The 22,927-nt window shown below is 34.3% G+C and overlaps 3 protein-coding genes across 5 annotated transcripts; 1 reads left to right on the forward strand and 2 right to left on the reverse strand.

Annotated features, from left to right (window-relative positions):
• The first annotated feature begins 4,661 nt into the window (after window positions 1-4,661).
• LOC139869986 (protein ARABIDILLO 1-like) lies at window positions 4,662-16,434 on the forward strand. Of its 3 annotated transcripts, none has more exons than XM_071857839.1 (13): window positions 4,662-4,865; window positions 5,066-6,526; window positions 6,610-6,768; window positions 6,857-6,937; window positions 7,283-7,414; window positions 7,650-7,777; window positions 8,016-8,103; window positions 13,423-13,517; window positions 13,839-13,902; window positions 14,723-14,898; window positions 15,006-15,227; window positions 15,867-15,951; window positions 16,040-16,434. In XM_071857839.1, the coding sequence occupies exons 2-13, from the start codon at window positions 5,195-5,197 to the stop codon at window positions 16,214-16,216; spliced, it is 2,739 nt and encodes a 912-aa protein (XP_071713940.1). In that variant the 5' UTR covers window positions 4,662-4,865; window positions 5,066-5,194; the 3' UTR covers window positions 16,217-16,434. The 3 variants fall into 3 exon arrangements, with proteins under 3 accessions (XP_071713940.1, XP_071713942.1, XP_071713939.1); XM_071857841.1 differs by having other exon boundaries at window positions 5,185-6,526; XM_071857838.1 differs by having other exon boundaries at window positions 4,662-6,526.
• Window positions 16,435-17,236: 802 nt separating this feature from the next.
• LOC139870837 (uncharacterized) lies at window positions 17,237-18,308 on the reverse strand. The gene is made up of 2 exons (XM_071858607.1): window positions 18,164-18,308; window positions 17,237-17,634 (listed from the first exon to the last, which is right to left on the reverse strand). The coding sequence occupies exons 1-2, from the start codon at window positions 18,306-18,308 to the stop codon at window positions 17,237-17,239; spliced, it is 543 nt and encodes a 180-aa protein (XP_071714708.1).
• A 148-nt stretch (window positions 18,309-18,456) lies between these two features.
• On the reverse strand, window positions 18,457-22,724 carry LOC139871609 (uncharacterized). Its single transcript, XM_071859328.1, has 12 exons — window positions 22,528-22,724; window positions 21,437-21,521; window positions 21,287-21,338; window positions 21,155-21,175; window positions 21,010-21,063; window positions 20,849-20,899; window positions 20,670-20,732; window positions 20,505-20,570; window positions 19,809-19,847; window positions 19,573-19,689; window positions 19,370-19,462; window positions 18,457-18,872 (listed from the first exon to the last, which is right to left on the reverse strand). The coding sequence occupies exons 1-12, from the start codon at window positions 22,616-22,618 to the stop codon at window positions 18,627-18,629; spliced, it is 978 nt and encodes a 325-aa protein (XP_071715429.1). The 5' UTR covers window positions 22,619-22,724; the 3' UTR covers window positions 18,457-18,626.
• Between the last annotated feature and the right edge of the window lie 203 nt (window positions 22,725-22,927).

The following is a 22,927-nucleotide window of genomic DNA, read 5'->3' on the forward strand; positions in this document are numbered from 1 at the left end:
CATTAAAGATTATTATTATTAAGTCAATTTATAGTTGAATAGTGGATATTATGAAATGGTATACATGCCTGTCAATTTTCAATGTAAAGAAAGTTTGTCTTTTAAAAACAAATGCAATGTTTGTAAAATGTATCATATAGAGGTCAAATACCTCGCGATGTAATCAACTATTGTGAATCGTTTATAATGTATATGAACGGGTCCTTTCAATATATATATAGATGGGTTGACATGATAGGTCGAAACATTGTATACGTGTCTATGGTATCTCAAGATTACATAATATACAATATAAGTTGATTAGGTTATGGTTGGAATAGATTTATTACTAACTTTCACGTAGGTAAAATGAGTAGTTTTTATCAATCTTGTTTTACTCGCCATTTCTTCGTTTCTAATCCGTTTTGAGTGATTCCAGTGGCCACGGTTTCGTTTTGAACTTAAATTTATGAATCTAAATAGAAAAAGTATAAGTTTATAGTTGGAAATACAAGTTACAAGTCGTTTTTGAAAGAGGTAGTCATTTCCGTCGAAAGAACGACATCTTGATGACCATTTTGAAAAACATACTTTCACTTTGAGTTTAACCATGATTTTTGGATATAGTTTCATGTTCATAAGAGAAATCATTTTTCCAGAAGTATAGCTTTTAAATCAAAGTTCTTCTTAGCTTTTAATTATCCCAACCAAAACAGCCCCCGGTTTTACTATGACGGCGTATATCCAGTTTTATGGTGTTTATCGTGTTTCCGGGTTTTAAATCATTAAGTTAGCATATCATATAGATATAGAACATGTGTTTAGTTGATTTTAAAAGTCTAGTTAGAAGTATTAACTTTATTTGCGAACAAGTTTAGAATTAACTAAACTATGTTCTAGTGATTACAAGTTTATAACGTTGAATAAGACAGCTTTTTATGTATGAATCAAATGATGTTATGAACATGATTACTACCTCAAGTTCCTTGGATAAACCTACTGGAAATGAAAAAAATGGATCTAGCTTCAAAGGATCCTTGGATGGCTTGAAAGTTCTTGAAGCAGAATCATGACACGAAAACAATTTCAAGTAAGATTTCCACTCGAAATAAGATTGTTATAGTTATAGAAATTGAATTAAAGTTTGAATATGATTATTACCTTGTATTAGAAAGATAACCTACTGTAAGTAACAAAGGTTTCTTGATCTTGGATGATTACTTGGAATGGATTTAGAAAACTTAGAAGTAAACTTGCAATCTTGGAAGTATTCTTGATTTTATGAAACTAGAACTTTTGGAATTTATGAAGAACACTTAGAACTTGAAGATAGAACTTGAGAGAGATCAATTAGATGAAGAAAATTGAAGAATGAAAGTGTTTGTAGGTGTTTTTGGTCGTTGGTGTATGGATTAGATATAAAGGATATGTAATTTTGTTTTCATGTAAATAAGTCATGAATGATTACTCATATTTTTGTAATTTTATGAAATATTTCATGCTAGTTGCCAAATGATGGTTCTCACATGTGTTAGGTGACTCACATGGGCTGCTAAGAGCTGATCATTGGAGTGTATATACCAATAGTACATACATCTAAAAGCTGTGTATTGTACGAGTACGAATACGGGTGCATACGAGTAGAATTGTTGATGAAACTGAACGAGGATGTAATTGTAAGCATTTTTGTTAAGTAGAAGTATTTTGATAAGTGTCTTGAAGTCTTTCAAAAGTGTATGAATACATATTAAAACACTACATGTATATACGTTTTAACTGAATCGTTAAGTCATCGTTAGTCGTTACATGTAAGTGTTGTTTTGAAACCTTTAGGTTAACGATCTTGTTAAGTGTTGTTAACCCAATGTTTATAATATCAAATGAGATTTTAAATTATTATATTATCATGATATTATAATGTATAAATATCTCTTAATATGATATATATACATTAAATGTCGTTACAACGATAATCGTTACATATATGTCTCGTTTCAAAATCATTAAGTTAGTAGTCTTGTTATTACATATGTAGTTCATTGTTAATATACTTAATGATATGTTTACTTATCATAATATCATGTTAACTATATATATCCATATATATGTCATCATATAGTTTTTACAAGTTTTAACGTTCGTGAATCACCGGTCAACTTGGGTGGTCAATTGTCTATATGAAACCTATTTCAATTAATCAAGTCTTAACAAGTTTGATTGCTTAACATGTTGGAAACACTTAATCATGTAAATAACAATTTCATTTAATATATATATAAACATGGAAAAGTTCGGGTCACTACATTGTGTTCTTACTTGGTCTTAACATATTGTATATTGATGGTGAATCTTGGTCAAAAGTGATACTAAACCATCAACGAGTTGTACACTTGAAGCTACAAGCATCAAGGATGAGAACCGTGATGAGCATCAAGCACCAAGAACCCCACCGGAGCACTTACTTACTATTTTTCATATCTGATCAGACCACCTGGGCTACTAGAAAGTTGATTTTCAGTTAGTTCGGTTCGAGTAGATGATTTTCCGTTTAGGCCTCGTCTTAATCCGAGTTACGGTTTAGGATTTATGGCCCTCCGAGAGTCACTACACCCTATTAACGTTGTACTGAAATTTCTGACCTACGCGCACTTAAACCGTCGCCACGGTCAAACGAAGACGAGTTAGGTTCTGGAAATTGGTCAGTGGTTAGGGGACTCATATATGGAGCCATAGCTACTGACTATGCGTCTTTTCGATTTACGTAGAGGTCGTAGCAACTGACCGAAGTCAGCCTATTGTTTCGATCTCTATTCTCGTCGAACTTACTTAGCTTTTATGATGATGAATGATGATGATGATGATGACACTTAAACTTATTTTATGCACTATTTAACTCGTAAAGACAACCTACTGACCTAGTGACCTTTTATTTAGGTTGACGACCTTTCGGACCGACTTACTACTTGCGTACTTTCATTACCGACTTTACCGCTTTTATCACTGTGAGTTATAGCATCCCTTTTTACCACTTTTACTATTTTTGGGACTGAGAATACATGCGCTTTTTACGTTTTACATGTTAGGCACGAGTACTTAAACTTTATATGTGTGTGGGTTATACAACGGCATAAATATTCCCTTTAGCACGGTAACGTTTAGTCATTGGTTTTTGAACCGGTGAACGCGAATCTTAGATATGGATCCATAGGGTTTGACATCCCCACTCAGGCTAGTCGCGCTAGCATTTAACGGGTGTTTAATACTTCGTGAACATACGCACTCGCCAAGTGTACTTTCAGGGGGTTATAAACGTTAAGCCTAGTTACCGGGTGCCCACGGTTATACATATACTTTTCATACTGTTTGATACGCTGTTTGCAGCACTGAAATCTCGTGGCCTATCTTACGTTACTATTACAACTTAAACTATAGCTCACCAACATTCGTGTTGACTTTTTAAGCGTGTATTTCTCAGGTGCCTAGAGGTTTATTGCTTCCGCTGTTACACTTGCTGTCATGCTGTTATTGAATTGATGTTATGGACCTACTGTACTAGTTATCCGCTGCATTACTAGAGATGTCTCAAATTATGAAACTTATGTTTTGCATTCGTAAACTTATGTTATTTTGGAACAATGGTTTGTAATAAGTCTTATGACATGTTATCTTTGTAAAACGTTATCTTTTTAATGAATGCAAATCGGTTTTCAAACAGCATATAGTGTTTGACCTTGTGATGATCCTGTTGTTGATGATCCGTACACGATGGTTTTGTACGGGGCGTCACACACAAAGTCTATTTAATCACAACTTTCACAGTTGTTTCATATGAACAGGTGATCACAACTAATTCCTAGTCTCTAATATTGTTTAAGAGATTACTTGGAGGGAATCATACCTTTGTTCGTATCTTTTTAATGAAAAAGACTTGGTGTGACTAAGGTGTATAATGTGTATTTACAGTCCATACCTTATGCACTCTCATCACATTATAATCACAAACACATATCTCTATATCATTGAACCTAACAGATTTTTATGTCTATAATTTAAATAACTAACGAATATTATTTCGTTTAGTCTTGTTCATGAATAACTGATGCGTATAATCTTGTTTACGGAACTTTTAGAAGACTTACTAATTCGTTTAATAACCAACGAATCCTACTTATTTAGTCTAACATATGAATATTAATTGAACATTGAACATTTATTTTATATTATTATTATTATGACAATGACAATGACAATGCTTATATTTCAATTTCCAGGACATTTACTATTCCCATACATGTATGAAACGTGTGCAAATCACTTTTTATATGCATCACATTCGTATACTCTTTATATATCACGTGACTATGAAACGGGACATTTGTTTTTTCAGAACCGAACCGAATCGATATTATATGATCTGGTCTTCGGTTCGACCTTTTACTATAAAATGAAACTTAACACAAAATTGAACCAAGTTAATTTGCTCCGATCCCGTACCATGCACAACCCTAATCGAATAGTTTAGATGAATGATTTTCTACGTCTACGTCTCGTGATCGAACCAATCAATCAAAATAAAAATTATTTGTATATATATCAAAAAATTTCACATGGGCACATAATGAAGCTACAAAAGCAAGCCCCTTCGTGGGTTCTTGGGCTTTTTTATGCTTGTCATTACTCCTTTTTGATATGATATACTCCATATTGCGTAGCTGAATTCTTTGCGACCCTTGCTCACATTTGCCCCCCTTTTTCTTCTTGTTATAAACACCTTATTTGGACACAACCCTCTTTTAATATCTCAACATTATTTGCTCTATAAAATCAATCGATTGGCAATTAATTGCCTCACGGCTCTTGTGAATTTGAGGTTTTAACCTCATCAGGTTTGCAAAGTTCCTACACTTTTCATTAGATTCTATTGCAGTTTTGATGTTTGGGGATTTTGATTTGTTTAGTTGTAAGCCCTACTGTTATTCTGTAGTTTTTTTTTAGTTTAATAATAGGGTTACTGAAGTTAATAGAAAGAGCATTCTTTTAATCATATACAAATTGAGCTAAAAGATTGATTAATGTTGATGAACAGGTGCCTTTTGTGTTGTGTATAAGTGTTGATTTGTTTTGAGGTTAAAAAGTTTGTATCTTTAGTGTTTCTGTGTGTTTTACATTGAGTTTAGAGTGTGTTTGATGATTGGTTCTGTGAAGGTTTTGCGTGATGAACCGTAGGGTTCGAAGAAAGTGTGTTAAAGGAACCCAAAAGTTGGATTTACCAAATCAACCCGAAACCGAGGATACAAATGAATTTGTCGACTGGACTCGATTGCCTGATGATACCGTAATTCAGCTTTTTACCCAATTAAACAATCGTGATCGAGCTAATTTGTCATCAACTTGCAAAAACTGGAGATCACTTGGATCATCTTTGTGTTTATGGCAATCGTTAGATCTTCGTGCTCATAAATGTGATTGGGGGATAACGGCTTCTTTAGCTTCTCGATGTACTAATCTCCAAAAACTTAGGTTTCGTGGGGCCGACAATGCTGAATCACTAATCAATCTTGGTGCTAAAAATTTAAGAGATATAAGCGGTGATTACTGTCGGAAACTAACGGATTCGAGTCTTTCGGTAATAGTAGCTCGTCATAAGCTTCTAGAAAGCATCCAACTCGGCCCTGATTTTTGTGAGCGAATTAGTAGTGATGCAATCAATGCAATAGGTTATTGTTGTCCGAAGTTGAAAAAGCTTCGGCTTTCGGGAATTCAGGATGTGAATAAAGATGCCATAACTGCTTTAGCGACACATTGCCCCGATCTTTTTGAAATTGGGTTTATCGACTGCTTAAAGATCGATGAGGTGGCGTTAGGAAAACTTGAATCCCTCCAATTTTTATCTGTTGCGGGGACCACAAATGTAAAGTGGGATTTGGTTAGTGAAAGTTGGAGCAAGCTTCCAAATTTGAAAGGTTTAGACGTTTCTAGAACCGACATTGTTCCGAATGTCGTTATGAGGCTATTTCCTACATTAAAAGGATTGAAAGTTTTGTGTGCGTTGAATTGCCCGTCTTTAGAGGAGGACACCAGTGTTTATACCAAGAGCAATTGTCATGGTAAAATGATGCTTACCTCATCTGACGACATTTTTAAAGAACTATCGCCCATGTTTCCTGACACAGAGAAATATCGAGATATTTTTTCCAAATGGAGAAACGAAACGAAAAAGATAGATACGGATTTGAATGATTTAATGACTTGGCTTGAATGGATTCTTTCGCTTTCACTTTTACGTATAGCCGAAAGTAACACACACGGGCTTGATCAATTTTGGTCGAATCAAGGTGCGGATCTTTTGCTCGGTTTATTGCAGAGTTCTCAAGAGGATGTTCAAGAACGTGCCGCTACTGGGCTTGCCACTTTTGTGGTTGTTGATGACGAAAACACGAATGTTGATGTCAGACGAGTTGAGGCCGTCATGAAAGGTGGCGGCATTCAGCTTCTTTTAGGCCTTGCAAGGACATGGAAGGAAGGGATCCAGTCAGAAGCCACAAAGGTTTTTACGCTTTTTTGGTTCATTGACCGCTAGACATAAAGAAATATATCAATAGCGTAATAATTAAAGAATTGTTATTGTAGGCTATTGCAAATCTTTCAGTGAATCCCGCTTTTGCGAAATCGGTGGCGGGAAGTGGCGGCATTGCAATTCTTGCTGGTTTAGCTCGATCGATGAACAAATTGGTTGCTGAAGAGGCTGCCGGAGGGCTTTGGAATCTTTCTGTCGGGGAAGAGCATAAGGTTGTTGGTTTGTCAAATGTCTAAACTTTAACTCTTTTATTTTTTTTTTTTAAATAACTTTTATCCTACTCTTATAATCTTGTTTCAGGTAGCTATTGCTGAAGCTGGTGGCATAAAAGCTTTAGTTGACTTAATTCATAAATGGCCTAGAGGCAGTGATGGAGTTCTGGCAAGTGTCAAATTTGTGACACATGTTAAATCTTTTTATGTAAATAATATAAATAATATTAATTAGTTAAAGCGAACCGGGTAGTAGGTAAGCTTAAAACTTAAAGAATCTGTACAAAATTTGACAATGGGGACTTGTTTCTAAAAGATCTTTTGATTTAAAGTTAAACTGTAAGTGTTGGTGGTATTAATGCATTAATAACGCTTGGTTGTACAGAGTTAACATGTGACACAAATTTAGTAATTCATTAATACCACCAACTGTACAGCAATCGAATATTTTAAGCCACCGTATTTGAATTATATAAAGGTGGTTACTTGTTATTTACGGATTCTTGAATTTCAGGAACGAGCAGCGGGGGCGCTCGCTAATTTGGCAGCCGATGAATTGTGTAGCATGGAAATTGCGACAGTTGGTGGTATTAATGCGTTAGTAACGCTTGCTCGTAAATGCAAGCATGAGGGCGTTCAAGAACAGGTATGTACAAAATCTTTAACTGATATTAAACATTCAACTAGTTATGAATACAACACAACTTTAATTGGCTTGCATTTTATTGTATAAAGAATTTTATTTGTATTTATACACATGGTTTGAAGTTTTCTCCTATTATGATAGAATTTTATTTGCAAATTCAATGAAAATATAAAAAAAAAAATATAAAAAGATATGAACTTTGCATATCATCTCGTATTTTGTGATTATTATATAGGCGGCTCGTGCATTGGCTAATTTGGCGGCTCATGGTGATAGCAATACTAATAATTCAGCCGTGGGACAAGAATCTGGAGCTCTTGAAGCACTTGTTTTACTTATCCGTTCTCAAAATGATGGTGTCAGGTGTTTATTGTGAATTCAAAGCTCGTTTTTCTTCAAAAAAAGAAAAATTCAAGTATTTTAATTTGAGTTACAGTAGTTTGCGTAAAATGGTTCTTCTTACGACTGTTCATTTGAACTAATAGTTTCATACTAACTGCTATAAAACTGGTTATCTAAGAGTGCAAACTGTTTATTTTCTCCCGTTATATGACCTAGTTTATTTACGTTATGTATAAATCTTTTATCTGTTATTCAACAGGCAAGAAGCGGCCGGTGCATTGTGGAATCTATCATTTGATGACAGAAACCGTGATGGGATTGCTTTAGCTGGTGGTGTTGAAGCCTTGGTATGACTTTTTTAATCCTTTGGGTACCTTGTTATATTGTAGACTGCAGTAATAGAGGTTGCAAATTGGGTATGCTTGGGTACTTGGGTAGCTTGTCCCAATGGGTAACTTTAGTATGAGTTGAACCAGAGGGGTCTGATTATGTTGACCCACAGATGGATGTTTGTCCATCATTAATAAATAGTTTAAACTCATTTACGATTAAACAGATTACTAGGTGATTCTTAGTAAAGTGAACATACTTGATGGACAAAATCTTATCAAGTCCAGACACAATTCATAAGCACTAACACAAAACACAAAGAGCAAACAAAGAATTTAAATGAAGCTTAACACATAATAAACTTTTGAAAGTAAGATTGAAAAATGGATTCATAAAATATATTCTAAGCATAAGAATTTCATTATCTGCTATCTCTAAAGCTCTTGAATGCTTTTCAACTTAAGAATAAACATAGGATCTCCAATAAAGTTCTTAATATGGGTAGGAAGCATGTACCATAAAACATACTCTTGTACAAAGTCTACATTATCATGGAAGAAGAGGGTGATAATTCGGTAAAATTTATAGGATTCCGACAGACTCGAAGAAATTTTTGATTCATAAAAGTAAGTTTCTCAAACATGTAAGATTTTTTAAGTATGATCTCAAATCATAATGGTCAAGATCGAGGTCTTTCATATAAGGCTTTATATGCATTTATCAATCATTATAATCAATGTGTTAAATTTTTTATTTCCTCGTAAATGATATGTTATACCTAGACTAGATGGCTATGTGTCCGACCCGCATTGCTAGCCGAACTAATCCCATGGTGACCACCAGCTTTGCGGGTAGGCCGGAGTAATTGTGAGTGAATCTTCGTGGCCACAAAGAGACCAAGAGACCAAGTCTAAACCTCTAGGATTCGAACTTGGAACCTCTACGTATATTCACCCTTAGAGACGAAGAGACCAAGTCTAAACCACTAGCGCACCACCCTTGTAGTTATATAAGGGGAGACGTTATGACTACACTCTACAGTTGTATACTTTTGCCTGTTAAATCAAAGATTTGCACCACTAATAAAATCTATAAGTAACAACCATATATTTTGTAATATGTGTGTTTTTGTTATATTAATTCTGTGTATTACAATGTGAGATTCATGGATATATATATATATATATATATATATATATATATATATATATATATATATATATATATATATATATATATATATATATATATATATATATATATATATATATATAGAGAGAGAGAGAGAGAGAGAGAGAGAGAGAGAGAGAGAGAGAGAGAGAGAGAGAGATAATAACTACCATACACAATGTTTGAAGCATCATGTATGTCCCTTTAAATGATAGCAACTATATATATATATATATATATATATATATATATATATATATATATATATATATATAGAGAGAGAGAGAGAGAGAGAGAGAGAGATAATAACTACCATACACAATGTTTGAAGCATCATGTATGTCCCTTTAAATGATAGCAACTACCGTACATGATGCTTAAAGCATCATGGACGACACTTTCAATGCCTAATAATCACCTGCCAGCTAAGGTTGCGAAACGACATGTGGCTTGGATAGTTGACATGCAAATCGTTGCGACAAGAGGGGCTTTGTAAATACATCAGCAATCATTAGTAGATAACGGGACAAACTGGGTAGAAAGCTTTATCGCAACAACCTTTTCTAGAACAAAGTGTAAATCAACTTCAACATGCTTTGTGCGTGTATGGATAACAAGATTAATTCATAAGTAGGTGGAGCCAAGATTGTCACACCACAAAGTAAGTGTTGTAGCTATTGGAACTCAAAGTTCACGTAGAGGAGGTTCAAAAGTGATTCTAGTAACCGTATTCGCTAATGCTTTATATTCAGTTGATGACCTATATATAATCTTTTGTTTTCGAGCATGTGAACTTAGAGAACAAGGTGAAATTAGAGACCAAGTTAAACTTGGTGGACACTGAATCTCACCTGTTTTTCATTTTTGCTAAAAGTATTGATTGCAACCTTTAAAACTATAGACAACCTAAATCAATCAAATATAAGTAAACAGGTCCAAAGTTTGTGTGAATCTTATTTCACATAGATTTTCCAACGTGAATAGAAATCATGACATAAGATTCGAGCCAAGATATATATATTCCCATCATCTAGGCGACCAACCTAGTCTGCATTGGAAAACGCATGCATTGAGGAAGGGGAATGAGCATCACCGTAAGCATATAAAAGTCACAGTGAAATAGAAGACCAGTTTTACTTGTAGATAATGAAGAATTCTTTTGACAACACTAAAGTGATTTTCAGTTGAAGAGTGCATAAACTGGCAAACTTTGTTGATTGCAAAAATAATATTCGGGCGAAATAGGTTTATGGGATTATAGAGCACCAAGGGGATTCGTAAGCTGAGGCATGTCTCCGAGAGCTAGATTAGCAGTTGTACTCATCGGAGTGGTAACAGATTTAGACTGTGAGACTGCATAAACTGGTGAACTTTGTTGAATGCAAAAATAATATCCGGGCGAGATAGGGTACGGGATTGTAGAGCACCAAGGGGATTCGTAAGCTGAGGCCTGTCACCGAGAGCTAGATTAGCAGTTGTAGTCATCGGAGTGTTAACAGGTAGGTTTAGACTGTGAGAGACTAGCTTTTTAAAGCTCTAAAATATATTTCCATTGAGACAAAACTAAGTTAGGCTTCGTTTGAAGTGACTTCAATGCTAAGTGAATATGAAACGGGACATATGTCTTGGATCACATAGGATTAGCTTAGTTTCCTAACAATTTGATCAATCATTGTAGGATTGTTACCTATCATAATGATGTCATCAACATAAACCAACATATATAATAGGTACCCTTTGTTACCTATCATAATGATGTCATCAACATAAACCTAACATATATAATAGGATTGTTACATATATAATGATTGTTACCTATCATAATGATGTCATCAACATAAACCAACATATATAATAGGTTACCTATCATAATGATGTCATCAACATAAACCAGTCATTGTAGGATTGTTACCTATCATAATAATGATGTCATCAACATAAACCAACATATAGTGATGGGGCTGTTGTTGATCCCCTAATCCAAGGGATAGTAAAGCCTTGGATAACCAATGAAACAAGGCACGTGGTGCTTGTTTAAGACCATACAATGACTTATGAAGAAGACAAACATGATATGGATTTAGTGAACCAATGTAGTCAGGTGGTTGTTGTAGACAAACTGTCTCAGTCAAGTCACCATGTAAAAAGGCATTCTGAACATCCAACTGTCAGAGTGACTAGCTTTAAGCAATAACAAGTGATAGAACCACACGGACACTAGTAAATAAACCAAGGTTTCATGATATCAATTTCAAACTTTTGGTTGAACACTTTGGCCACAAGACGAGCCTTGTGGTGTGTAATGACACCTATTTGATTTCGTTTAATTGTGTAGATCCATTTACAATCAACAACATTAGCATCGGAGACATGTGAGACTAATGACCATGTGCCATTAGGAAGTAATGCAGCCATAGCTTTGCGCTAGTGAGGATCTTTGTTGGAAATTTAAATAGTTGTTGGTTCAGTTTCGTGTGATGTGTGAAATGTGGACAAATTGTAAGGAAAATTGGGCTTTGGTTTTGGCTTTAAGTTAGAAGGTCGAGCACTAGGAGAAGGTGGTTCAGTCTTACACATGTCAGACAATGAGTTGGGTTGTAAAGAAGTGTTTTGTTGTGATGAAATATGATGTTAAGGTCTCCTGATGTATGTCTTTAAAGGAATAAGGGGCTATTCGGGAAGAGGTAATGGAGGAGTGAAAGAATTTTAATGTGACTGTGAGATAGGTGAAATTACACAAGGATCAGAAAACAGAGATGTTTTTGTGGGCAGGGCGGGGCACCCGCCCCAGCTGGATTTAAAAAAAAAAAATTTACACTAAAAAAAAAAATTACCAAAAAATAAGGTTTTTTTAGTGTTCGCCCCACCTATCAATGAAAAATTTAATAAATTTTTACACCCGACCCATCTGTGGCCGGGTTCAAGTTCCGCCACTGGTTGTGGGGGGGTGGGGAGGAGGTTAATTTAAAGGGAAAACATTGCTCGTTAAAACGAATATTTTGTGCAATGTAGAGATGATTAGTTATGAGGTCTATGCATATATAACCATGATGAGGGGCTGTACCATGAAAGACACAAGCTGTGGAACGAAAGTCCGTTTTGTGTTTTTTGTGAGGACGAATATATGGAAAATATTGGGGACCAAAAACACGTAAAAAGTAGAGGGTCAAGTGGACGCTTAACTGTGTGTTCAAAGCGAGATATGGAAGAAGAATTACGAGAGGGCATAAGAAGTATGGGTACCAATGTTTAAATAACTCTCATTTGTCCTGCCTCTCTTTTATAGCTTTCGGCCTCATTCTGGTTCAATCAGTAAAATCAATTAAATTTAGAAGTAAGTCTCATTTCACCATCAGGGATGATCACTTTATCCATTTTAGTACCATATAAAAGGAAAGGAAAGACATGAAGCTACTACGGGAAAAAAGCAAGTAGAAGAGGGCTTGAAACAGCCAACTTACTTTGCCTACACAACGAAGAGAAGTAGTTTACTTGGGTACAGGACCCAAACATCACACAATAATATATCAAACATACGAGTACTTTTATAATTAGAAGAAGATATATGAAGTTTCGATGATTATACAATGTGACAAGAAGTACAAAAGGAATTCGAATTGTAATTCAAAACATAAAGTTTATATTTAGATAACATAGTACGTAAAAGCTGTGAATGTGGATGCTCAAGTAGTTGATGCCAAACATCCGAATAGGCACTAAAAGTAGTGAAAGCAACCTTTGGTAAATGTACCAGACTTCTCTCACAGATTTCATCAAACAGCTTTTGTGCATTTCATGTATCATTGCCTCACCTAATTCAAAACTAGCGACAACAAACACGTTTAAAAAAGGTAAATGGACCTAGTATGTGTCAAAAGTATAGTTTTATGTAGCAGTTTCATTGAATAACACCATATGATCACTATGGATCCTTATGTTCCAGGGGTTCACCGATAACTTAATTACATTATTCTAGTTAATACCTTCGGCATTGTAATCCATGTTGTTGAAATTTTTGATTTTATTCTCATATAGAAGTGCTAGCTTTAGTGCGCATCACCTGCTTTTATTATAAGTCTCAAAATTTGAAAAATATGTGCATTTATCAGTTTTCCTTTTCATGTGTTTTTTTTTTTTTTTTTTTTTTTTTTTTTTTTTTTTTTCAGGTTTCTCTTGCACAATCGTGTTCAAACGCCTCACCAAGTCTGCAGGAAAGAGCAGCTGGTGCTTTATGGGGGCTCTCGGTTTCAGAAAACAATAGGTGTGTACAAATATTAATTTTTCATTTTTTTATTATAAACTGAAAAGTGAATCTCTGATCTAACTATCATCTGCAGTTATAGCACACGCCCTTTACGCCAAGTCCTTAATCTTTGTTTCATATTCGTATTTTAAAATGATTAAACAACGCAACTTTTCCATCAACACTTTAGAGTTCTAAGATCTCTTTTGGAAAAAATGGCAATGGATCGTAGTTCCTAAAAATCTTAAACTGATATGGCGATACATTTTTTAAGACCTATACGATATTTATCTTCAGTTATTACTCATTTTGTGGTGTAATTTGTTTCATCGTTACTAGCATTGCTATTGGACGAGAAGGTGGTGTCTCACCACTCATAACATTGGTACGGTCTGAGACAGAAGTAAGTCTCTCTTAATAATTTTTAAGCTCATGTTTTTATTTATTTTTCTTTTTTTATTTATTTATTTTTCTTTTTTGTTATTTATTTATTTTTATCTTTAAAAAAAACTTGTTTTTTTTACTGTGGGGGTATTTGGATGGATGTTTTGAAATTGCTCATCCGACTAAGTGATTCTAATTGTCTTTGAACAGAGTCTGCTTATATGATCATTTTAGTGTCAAGCAATTAATCACATATAATCAGTTCCGTACCAGCTCGTTCGAAACTTGTTTTATAAATTAAGATACAAATTTCCATTATCCCTTAATCTAATTTAGGGATGTTACTTTTGTTTCACAAAACATTTCTTCTTTCCTCACAAAAATGTCTGTTTTCGTTTCTTACCTTATTAAACACTCAGCGTTAATAAGATATTACAACTTTAAACGATCAAAAGCCACATATGAATGTTGATTGAGATAAAGATTGAAAATAAAATAATTTGAGAAAACCTCTAATTAACCTCTCTAATCAAATAATATATTTTTCTATCACATATGTACATGTGTTTGTGGACATCTGTACATTTCATACAATTTACAATTTAACAATTTGTGGTTTTTAACTTCTATTTGTCAATGATATGTGCATTAAATAACATTAACATGTAATTTGTTACACTTAAATGCATCATGTGATTAAAAAGTTGTCGCAGTCTGTACCATTTCGTGGTTCTCATTTGAACCTTATATATTAGTATATTGTTATTTATTTATTATTGAATTGAATATAAATGAAAACTAAAGCTGGATTATATTTTAAAATATTGGTGTGATATTAGGATGTACACGAGACTGCAGCTGGAGCTCTTTGGAATCTTGCATTCAACCCAGGTAATGCTTTGCGTATAGTGGAAGACGGGGGTGTTCCCGCCTTGATTCATCTGTGTTCTTCATCAACGTCGAAAATGGCACGTTTCATGGCTGCTTTAGCTTTAGCATACATGTTTGATGGCAGGTAAAGCTTCAACGACTTATTTACGGAAGTTACTTTTATGGCGTTTTTTTATTTATTTATTTTTTTTTTTTTGAAGTTTTAATGTTGTTTTGTAATTTTTTGTACAGAATGGATGAATGTGCTCTGGTAGGGAGTTCAGCAGAAGGCAATTCAAAGAGTGTTGGCATAGAAAGAGCAAGGAGAATGGCCTTGAAACACATTGAAACTTTTGTGCTGACTTTTGCTGACCCACAAGCATTTTCTGCTGCTGCCTCATCATCAGCCGTTGCACCATTGGCACAAATCGCGGAATCAGCCCGCATTCTCGAAGCTGGTCATTTACGATGCAGGTATATGCATTGCACACATAATTTTATTATACATATAATAAACAAAATATCCTAAAGAAACCACCATTTGAAGTTTCTGTTAGTGAAGGGTATTCTAGTCATTTTTTTAACGGCGATATCGACATCCAATGCTCTCATTTGTCATCCACACACGCGTTAGGAGGAAACCCAATTCGCGACGATATTGGCAGTACATCGATAAGTTGCATCTTTAACTAATTTTGGCTAAACATCTACAAAAAAATAAGATATATCTTTTAGCTTTTAAATAAGCTTTCAGCTATCAGCTCCAGTCATAAGCTCCAACTTCAAGCTCTAGCTAGTTATGCTAAACATACCCTAAAAATAATTGATTAACATGTACAAAAATACATCATCAATAAACAAAACTAATGTTTTACAGCCCAAAATACTACAAAGATTAACAAAACTAATTTTTGACTGTCTCGACCGACTTTGAACCGCGTTGACCGACTATTTTACCTACTTTGGCTGAAACGAGTAGGGGATATGTCCTAGCCGTTGTGGCGGCCTTCGCAGCCGAGTTTTGCAAAACTGCGTGAAGCCGTCTAAAATACTCCTGAAGATGGTCGGTTTACATGTTTTGTTTAATCTTATGTGATTTGTTAACATTCTCAGCGGACCTGAAATTGGACGTTTTGTATCCATGTTGCGTAATCATTCTCCGGTACTCAAAGCGTGTGCTGCATTTGCTCTTCTTCAGGTCAAACATGCTCAAACTCAAATTGGACGTTTTGTATCCATGCACAACTAGTTTTACTTATTGTGATTATAATTTTTTTTTTCTACAGTTTACTATCCCGGGTGGGCGGCACGCACCACACCATGTGAACCTAATGCAAGAGTTGGGTGCACCACGTATTCTAAGGGCCGCAGCGGCAGCAGCTTCAGCTCCAGTAGAAGCAAAGGTATTTGCAAGAATCGTGCTTAGGAACCTGGAGCACCAACTAATAGAAACATCCATGTAGTAAAGGTAGCAGATCGATTCAAATTAGCGATAGTAATAAAGTCAATGTCAACAGTCGTATACCATATATCTCATAACTCACCTACTCCGCCCTTAGTGACTGCAGATTACCGTTAACTCAGTGAGATGGTTTGTATGAGTTTTCTCTGTACTTAAAAATATCATTTTTGTAATCTTTTGTTCAAAGTTGCGTACTTCCCTGTTTACCGTTTTCTCTTATATAGCGCTAGATCCTGTAGAAGACTCACATATTCTAATGGGAAAACTCGCTCTTGGAGAGTACTCAGTCAGGACTTTTTAGGGAGTATTTGGCAGTACTCGGATATTTAAACGAAGCCAAATATCAAGCTTAAAGTCCTAGAAATTAGAAAGTCCTATCATTTATTTGAAATCAGAACTCTTATCGTTTGTTTTCAGAAATTAAGAACAAGTCAAACCTGGTGATGGCGTTTATTTAAAATGGAATCACAGTATGTGTGTTTATTAGAACTTAACGGCTTTGAAAATAATAGATAAAACTTAAAAATCCTAAAATCCGATAGTGTTTTTTAGAAGTCGACCGAGATTAGATTTTGTGTGTTGACCGAGTACTAGGTAACGTAACCGAGTAATTGGTATCATTACTGACACGTTCATGCTAATTTCAAAAATAGTCTTTTTTTTCCCATCTGTATTGTGAATCTGCACGCTTGTAATCTAAGACCATCTTTAACCCTTCGAGGCGTGTTGGCGTGTTGCTGGGTGGGGGTGTGGTGCTTGATGGGCGTGCTGGTAAACTGCTGGCTAATGGGGTGGCGTGCTGAGTGGCATGTTGCTGGGTAGGGTTGGGGTATATTTAATTTCTTTTTCATTTTTCTTTCATTTTTGTTGATTTTAATTTATTTTGTTTAATTAGTTATATTATTATTATGTAAATTATTATAACAACAAATTAATTTAATAAAACACACTAAAATTAAAATTAAAATAATTCGATTACAATAAAAATTCATTAAAAAACATTACAATAATTAAATAATTCCTAAATCGTGCAACGGAAATTTGGTGGAAGATTCCAAATATGCTCGGTTAAGTCTGCACGAAGTGAATTATGCACATCTTTGTCGCGTATTTCCTTTTCTCGTGTTGCTCGAGTACCATTTCGATTCCTAACAAAAACAGGTTGGTTTTCTGGTTCTCTTAAGTACTCTTCGCCGAGTGAAGTTATAGCAAAACCGTTGTCCTCTTGGATCATATTGTGCAATAAAATACAAGCGTATAAAATGCAGGACATTTTTTTGGCTTTCCAAGCTCGTCCAGGCACACGTAATATATTGAATCTACCTTGAAGAACACCGAAAGTGCGCTCGACATCCTTTCGTGCACTTTCTTGAAACCGTGTAAACTTTGCAGCTGCGTCGTCGGTTGGGGATGAATATGCTTTAATAAGTGAAACCCAATCCGGATAAATACCATCAGCGAGATAATAACATGTATGTAGTCATGACTGGCGCAATGCCAACTGGCGTAATGCAGATGTGATTTTTTGATAGATATTAAAACTTTGACGACCAACCGCGTCGTATTTTTCTTTGAAAAAATCAAAGTGCGGGGGTAAAGGATCAATAGAACATTCAGATATACCTGTTAAGATACACATGAATAATTGCGGTTGCATTCGAAATCTTCTTTTAAATTTGCTATCAGGAAACGTAGGATTCTCAGCAAAATAGTTCTTCCATAGACGTTGAGCCGCACCTTCGCGATCCCTAGAAAGATACATTTGAGGTGCTTGTGTAAATAGGCATCCATTTGGAGTAATATTATGCTTTAAAATTTGGAAGAGTATATAGAAATATGTTTAAAATTGTATATTGAAAGTGTGTTTGTGGTGTGTGTATATAGATATAAAATGTTTTATTTATTTATTTAATTAAAGTAATTTGAATTATATATCCGTTACTTGAACCTCCCAACAACCAATCAAACACCAACACGTCACACAATCGAGCCGGCACGCGATCTTCTTCCCCGTGCCAACATCCAGCACGCCGGAGCTTAAACCCACCAACACGCCGCGTTAGCCACGTGTTGGTAGCGTGTTGGTGGCACATTGCGTCTGAAAACGCCGCGTTAGAGATGGTCTAATAAGTACACACCTTCAACTATGTTTAATAAGAAGTCGATTCAGTTTTTATTCTCATTGAACTTCTCAAGTCCTATTAATGTTATTTTGACACTTCATTAAAAATAATCTCAGTAATTAAGCTTGCTTCATAATATTTAATGGACATACATACATATTCATGCCATTATGCTCTCAAATCATGTTTGAATTTGTAGTGTTTACATAAAGCCCTTAAAATATGGCAAATAATAATTGTTAATAAACGTACACTAATTTCGTGTTACTAACGATGAGTAACAAGCGGTTAAAGATCTTGTCCACCAAATTTTCTGATGAAACTCGTGCCATTAGAAGATGAAGGTTGTGAAGGAGATGATTTTGTAAGAACCGGATTCTCAACCATTTCTTCTTCGATTAAATATGGAATCATGTATTCCTTCATATCATCGTCACATATATCAAGATGTCCTCCCGTCACGTTTATGAATTTGACCCTCCCAGCCTCATCCAACGTCCTCAAACCAATCCAGTCTTCGATATATAGTTTTGTCTGTACATAAATTTAAAAATTCAAGAATCTGGGATATACTGTAATGGTCCCTGGTAGGGCTGTAAATGAGCCAAGCTACTCGTGACCAACTCGAGTTTGGCTCGTGAAAACTTTGACTCGAGTCGAGCCTAAACGAGCTCGAATTCGAGCATAAGTTAGAGCCTGTTTAAAAAGCGAGCTCGAGCTCGAACTTCATACTCGTTTAAGCTCACGAGCCTAAACGAGCTCGAGCTTCATATGGGCTTGTTTAAGCTCAAGCTTTCTGATAATTAAACGAGTCGAGCTCGAACACTAGTAAGTTCGGGCTCAGCTTGTTTACACCCGTAGTCCTTGGACTTGTTGAAAAATTTAGCTTTAAGACTTAATAATGCACAACGCGTATAATGCTGAGTCCGTATATGTATAAATGAAAATCGGTAGGGTGCATTGATGAGTTGTACTGTACAATTCATTAATGCATGATAAGCTACCTATCTGAAAAATAGAGATTTACTTGCCTCTTGAGCTGGAAGTATTGGATCCCAAGCTCCATCAGGGAAGTATCCAAACCAAGAGGTTTCTTTCGGAACCAAAACTGATTCTGTATCAAACTGTAGACATTTTCAGAACACGAAAATTCATTACAGAACTCGATTATCAAAATTATCAAAGATTAACAACTTGTACTTCATGTGAAAGTTGTACATAGAGATAAATTTACCATGATAAGAACCAGATTGTTCAAGCTAGAGAACCTTTCTTTGTAAGTAGCGTTTTTTTCAAACTCGTTGTTAAGCTTTGGGAGAAATTTACACCCTTCTCGATAGGCATCAAGATCCTACAAACACACATGTCGAGTTCAGATCCTCTTGAAGACAAAAAATGACATCATATCTGATGTCACTCTACAAGTTCATATGGTTGTGATGACACATTTACTGTAGTAATTATACTCACAGTTGGGATCTTAATGTAATTTGCTGGAGCCAAGTGTTCCTGTAGAACCAACATCAAGCGCAAATAACATGAAGGAAACATAAATTTTTTACATGAATAACGAGAACTTCAATCAAAATTTGGACTGATGTTGAAATTTATTTTCATATCCTAGGTAATCTCGTTAGAAATATTATAAAAGAATATTTAGTTGAGTAATATCGTCTACTACTTCCTGATATAAAAAATATTTAGTCAAGTAATATCATATACTTACTTCACTAACTATCAAATTCCTAAATTTACCTTGACTAATATAATCTGAAAATGTTGTGATTTAAAATTAGTAAAATTCATATTTTTTAATAGATATCAAATCAATAGGTAATTGCGTAAGAGATCATCTGTTCAGATCGTGTAGTACAAAGTGGGTGTACATGTGTTATTGGAAGAAGTTACTAGAGGGTGGTAAAATGGGTTGGGTAACCTGCCAACATTGTCTTTGTCCAATTTTTATTAAATTACGGACGATTAATATATCAAATATAATTACAAAATCATATCACTAAAATTATAACTATAATACTTGCTTTTCTTTTATTACAGGTATGCATCAAGATAATATATACTATTTAGCTTCTTCAATCTGTTAAAATTAAACAGAATCTTTTATCTTCTCATGTTTTTTTGGTTAAAAAAAATGACGTAATATCTCACCTGGAGAGCGACGCTATAAATTGCTAGCTTAATCAAACTATCCACTATAACGCACAATATACCAGTCTGCATTTAAAAAAAAAAAAAAAAAAACAAGATCTTGATGATCAAAAAGTTTTATAAATTTGCATAAGAGTGCAACGCTTGAAAATATTTGAGACTTACACCACAAAACGGGATTGATGCTTCTCCAGCATGAGGTCCTGCTACAGATATGAAGTTATTCACCTGTTATAAAACAATTTAATAATAATATTGAAAACACAAATATTAATTTCATCCTGTTTAGCATAAATATTCTTTAAAAGACTTCCGTGTTGAAGAAATAACCAAAAAAATATTACCGGAGGCGCATCATCACAAAACTCAAGAACTCCTCGGCCGACCATGTTACCCTGAAAAATGAATACTACTTAACTTTCAACTAAATCAGATTGTCGAACAATTTATGTTTGTGGGTCCCATCGTGTGCTTTTAAAGTTATCAAAATTTGATCAATCCTCACCTGGGAAAGTCCAACTATGTTATAACCATGCCTGAGTTCACTCATGTTCTTCACCTGTTAATTAAAAAAAAAAAAAAAAACTATGTGAGTTTAAAAACACGGATAAAATAGAATCACAAATAGTATTTGGCGTCAGTTTTATTACCTTCTCACAGGCAATTTCAACCTGCAAGACAAGACATCCAAATTCAACACTTATCATCCCAAAAGCTATTAATAATATGGAAAATTATTTAATTTAATTATTTTTTTATCATAACATATACTAATATAACACCTGATCCTCAAAGGGCATAAACCAAGAATCCCATGCTCCATTTCCAATTTCTCTAACATAATTTAAACGTTAGTTACTTTATTACATCAAGTAATGTAATTTTTTGAGATCAAGAATCGATACTAAAAGACAAGTTAAAAGAATGCTTACATGCAGTATCCCTGGGTATTCGACCACTCGCTTAAAGAATCGGTGAAATGTTTGACTCCTTTCTTTGTGCAACTATCTGCAACGCCTATACAAAATGATACATAACAAGATTAGGAACTTGATAAAATTTAATAAAAATAATAATATAATAAAATTTATGATAAGAAAGTAAGATAACGAATAAACAAATAAGGAATATTCTGCAAATAAGCTAAGTATGAGGTCACTTCATTTACGGTTCATGCCTGCTAAACCTTTTGCTGATCAATAATATTATAACTTGCTTTTAACTGAATATTGTTACTTGAGATAGCAATAATCTACCGATTACTATTCTGAATTTCAGAGTATTATGGGTCAAAATAATTAAATGTGCACAATAAGCTAAGATATTGCAGATAAAGATAAATGGCAATCGAGATTAGTACTAAGTATTCGATTACTTCACTAGTCCTGATTAAGCAACTGAGATTCTTCATACAGCAATAATCAAATTGAGAATCCACATACAAATTTCGCATGATACTTTGGAACTATTTAATGGGCAATATATACATTTATGATTTATGTGATGCATTATCTTTGTATTAGATTCAACTTTTAAGAGTCAAAACAGGTTTATAACTCCACATTAGAAAAACAGGTTTATAAATCGACATATCTTTAAAAACCATAAATGTCTTCAGCGAATAAATAATATAAAAGTCAATGTACATTTTGAATTTGAGAAGATATAGGTATTCAAGTTCTGAAGTTCAATGTGTACTCCATTAATGTAACTAATAGGAGTACTCAATAGTAACTTTTGGTACAAGAGCAATTAGCCTAATTAAGATATAAGAGTACAAAACCACCAAATCTATTATAAATTGTTAACACACTTCACAGTTGACTTGTAAAAAAAGTCAAACAATCCACAACAACAAAATTTACACAAGCAGAAACCATTAAATGATTCCTGAACAAGATCATATAAAGATGCAAGATACATATAATTCTAATAAACCCAAAGCTAACATAAAGATTAAGCCAATAAAGCATAAAAATCAAAACAACTAATCCCTAAAAAGTAAAGAAATAGTAGTACTTACCATGAAAGACAACAAAAGGGATGGAATGTGTGATCAGGGGCAATAGAGTCAAGATTATGATGAAGAATCTTGTTAGTGTAACAGAAGCCATAAAAAATGTAAACTTTAAGTGGATACAGAATAATCAAAGCTAAAACGACAACCCTTTTACTAATTGAATATGGATTGTTTTTAAACGTAAGTGATAAAACCTAAATTGTAGGTAGGTAGGTAGTATATATATGGGAGATAAAGAGATATGGGTAGCTAGAAGTTAAATTAAGAAGGGTGTGTTATGTGGACAAGTAATAGTGTTTGATTGGCAATTTGACAATATTCAAGCTAATTTTTGGCAGTTGACAGTTACTTTAGGTTTCAAGAAACCTCGAGGCTACTTGAGGTGTGTTTAGATTACACAATT

Source organism: Rutidosis leptorrhynchoides, chromosome 10, assembly GCF_046630445.1.
Source record: "Rutidosis leptorrhynchoides isolate AG116_Rl617_1_P2 chromosome 10, CSIRO_AGI_Rlap_v1, whole genome shotgun sequence".
Classification (NCBI taxonomy): domain Eukaryota; kingdom Viridiplantae; phylum Streptophyta; class Magnoliopsida; order Asterales; family Asteraceae; genus Rutidosis; species Rutidosis leptorrhynchoides.

What these genes read in the sequence shown, in the direction of transcription:
- LOC139869986 (XM_071857838.1), top strand. Translation starts at nt 5,195, where the DNA reads ATGAACCGTAGGGTTCGAAGAAAGTGTGTTAAAGGAACCCAAAAGTTG. An exon ending in TCCAGTCAGAAGCCACAAAG is followed by an intron (nt 6,527 to 6,609) that starts GTTTTTACGCTT and finishes TTGTTATTGTAG; the next exon opens with GCTATTGCAAATCTTTCAGT. An exon ending in CTGGTGGTGTTGAAGCCTTG is followed by an intron (nt 8,104 to 13,422) that starts GTATGACTTTTT and finishes TTTTTTTTTCAG; the next exon opens with GTTTCTCTTGCACAATCGTG.
- LOC139870837 (XM_071858607.1), bottom strand. Translation starts at nt 18,308, where the DNA reads ATGTGCCACCAACACGCTACCAACACGTGGCTAACGCGGCGTGTTGGT. An exon ending in GTTTGATTGGTTGTTGGGAG is followed by an intron (nt 17,635 to 18,163) that starts GTTCAAGTAACG and finishes CACTTATTAAAG; the next exon opens with CATATTCATCCCCAACCGAC.
- LOC139871609 (XM_071859328.1), bottom strand. Translation starts at nt 22,618, where the DNA reads ATGGCTTCTGTTACACTAACAAGATTCTTCATCATAATCTTGACTCTA. An exon ending in CCCTTTTGTTGTCTTTCATG is followed by an intron (nt 21,522 to 22,527) that starts GTAAGTACTACT and finishes CATTTTGTATAG; the next exon opens with GCGTTGCAGATAGTTGCACA. An exon ending in TTTGTGATGATGCGCCTCCG is followed by an intron (nt 20,733 to 20,848) that starts GTAATATTTTTT and finishes GTTTTATAACAG; the next exon opens with GTGAATAACTTCATATCTGT.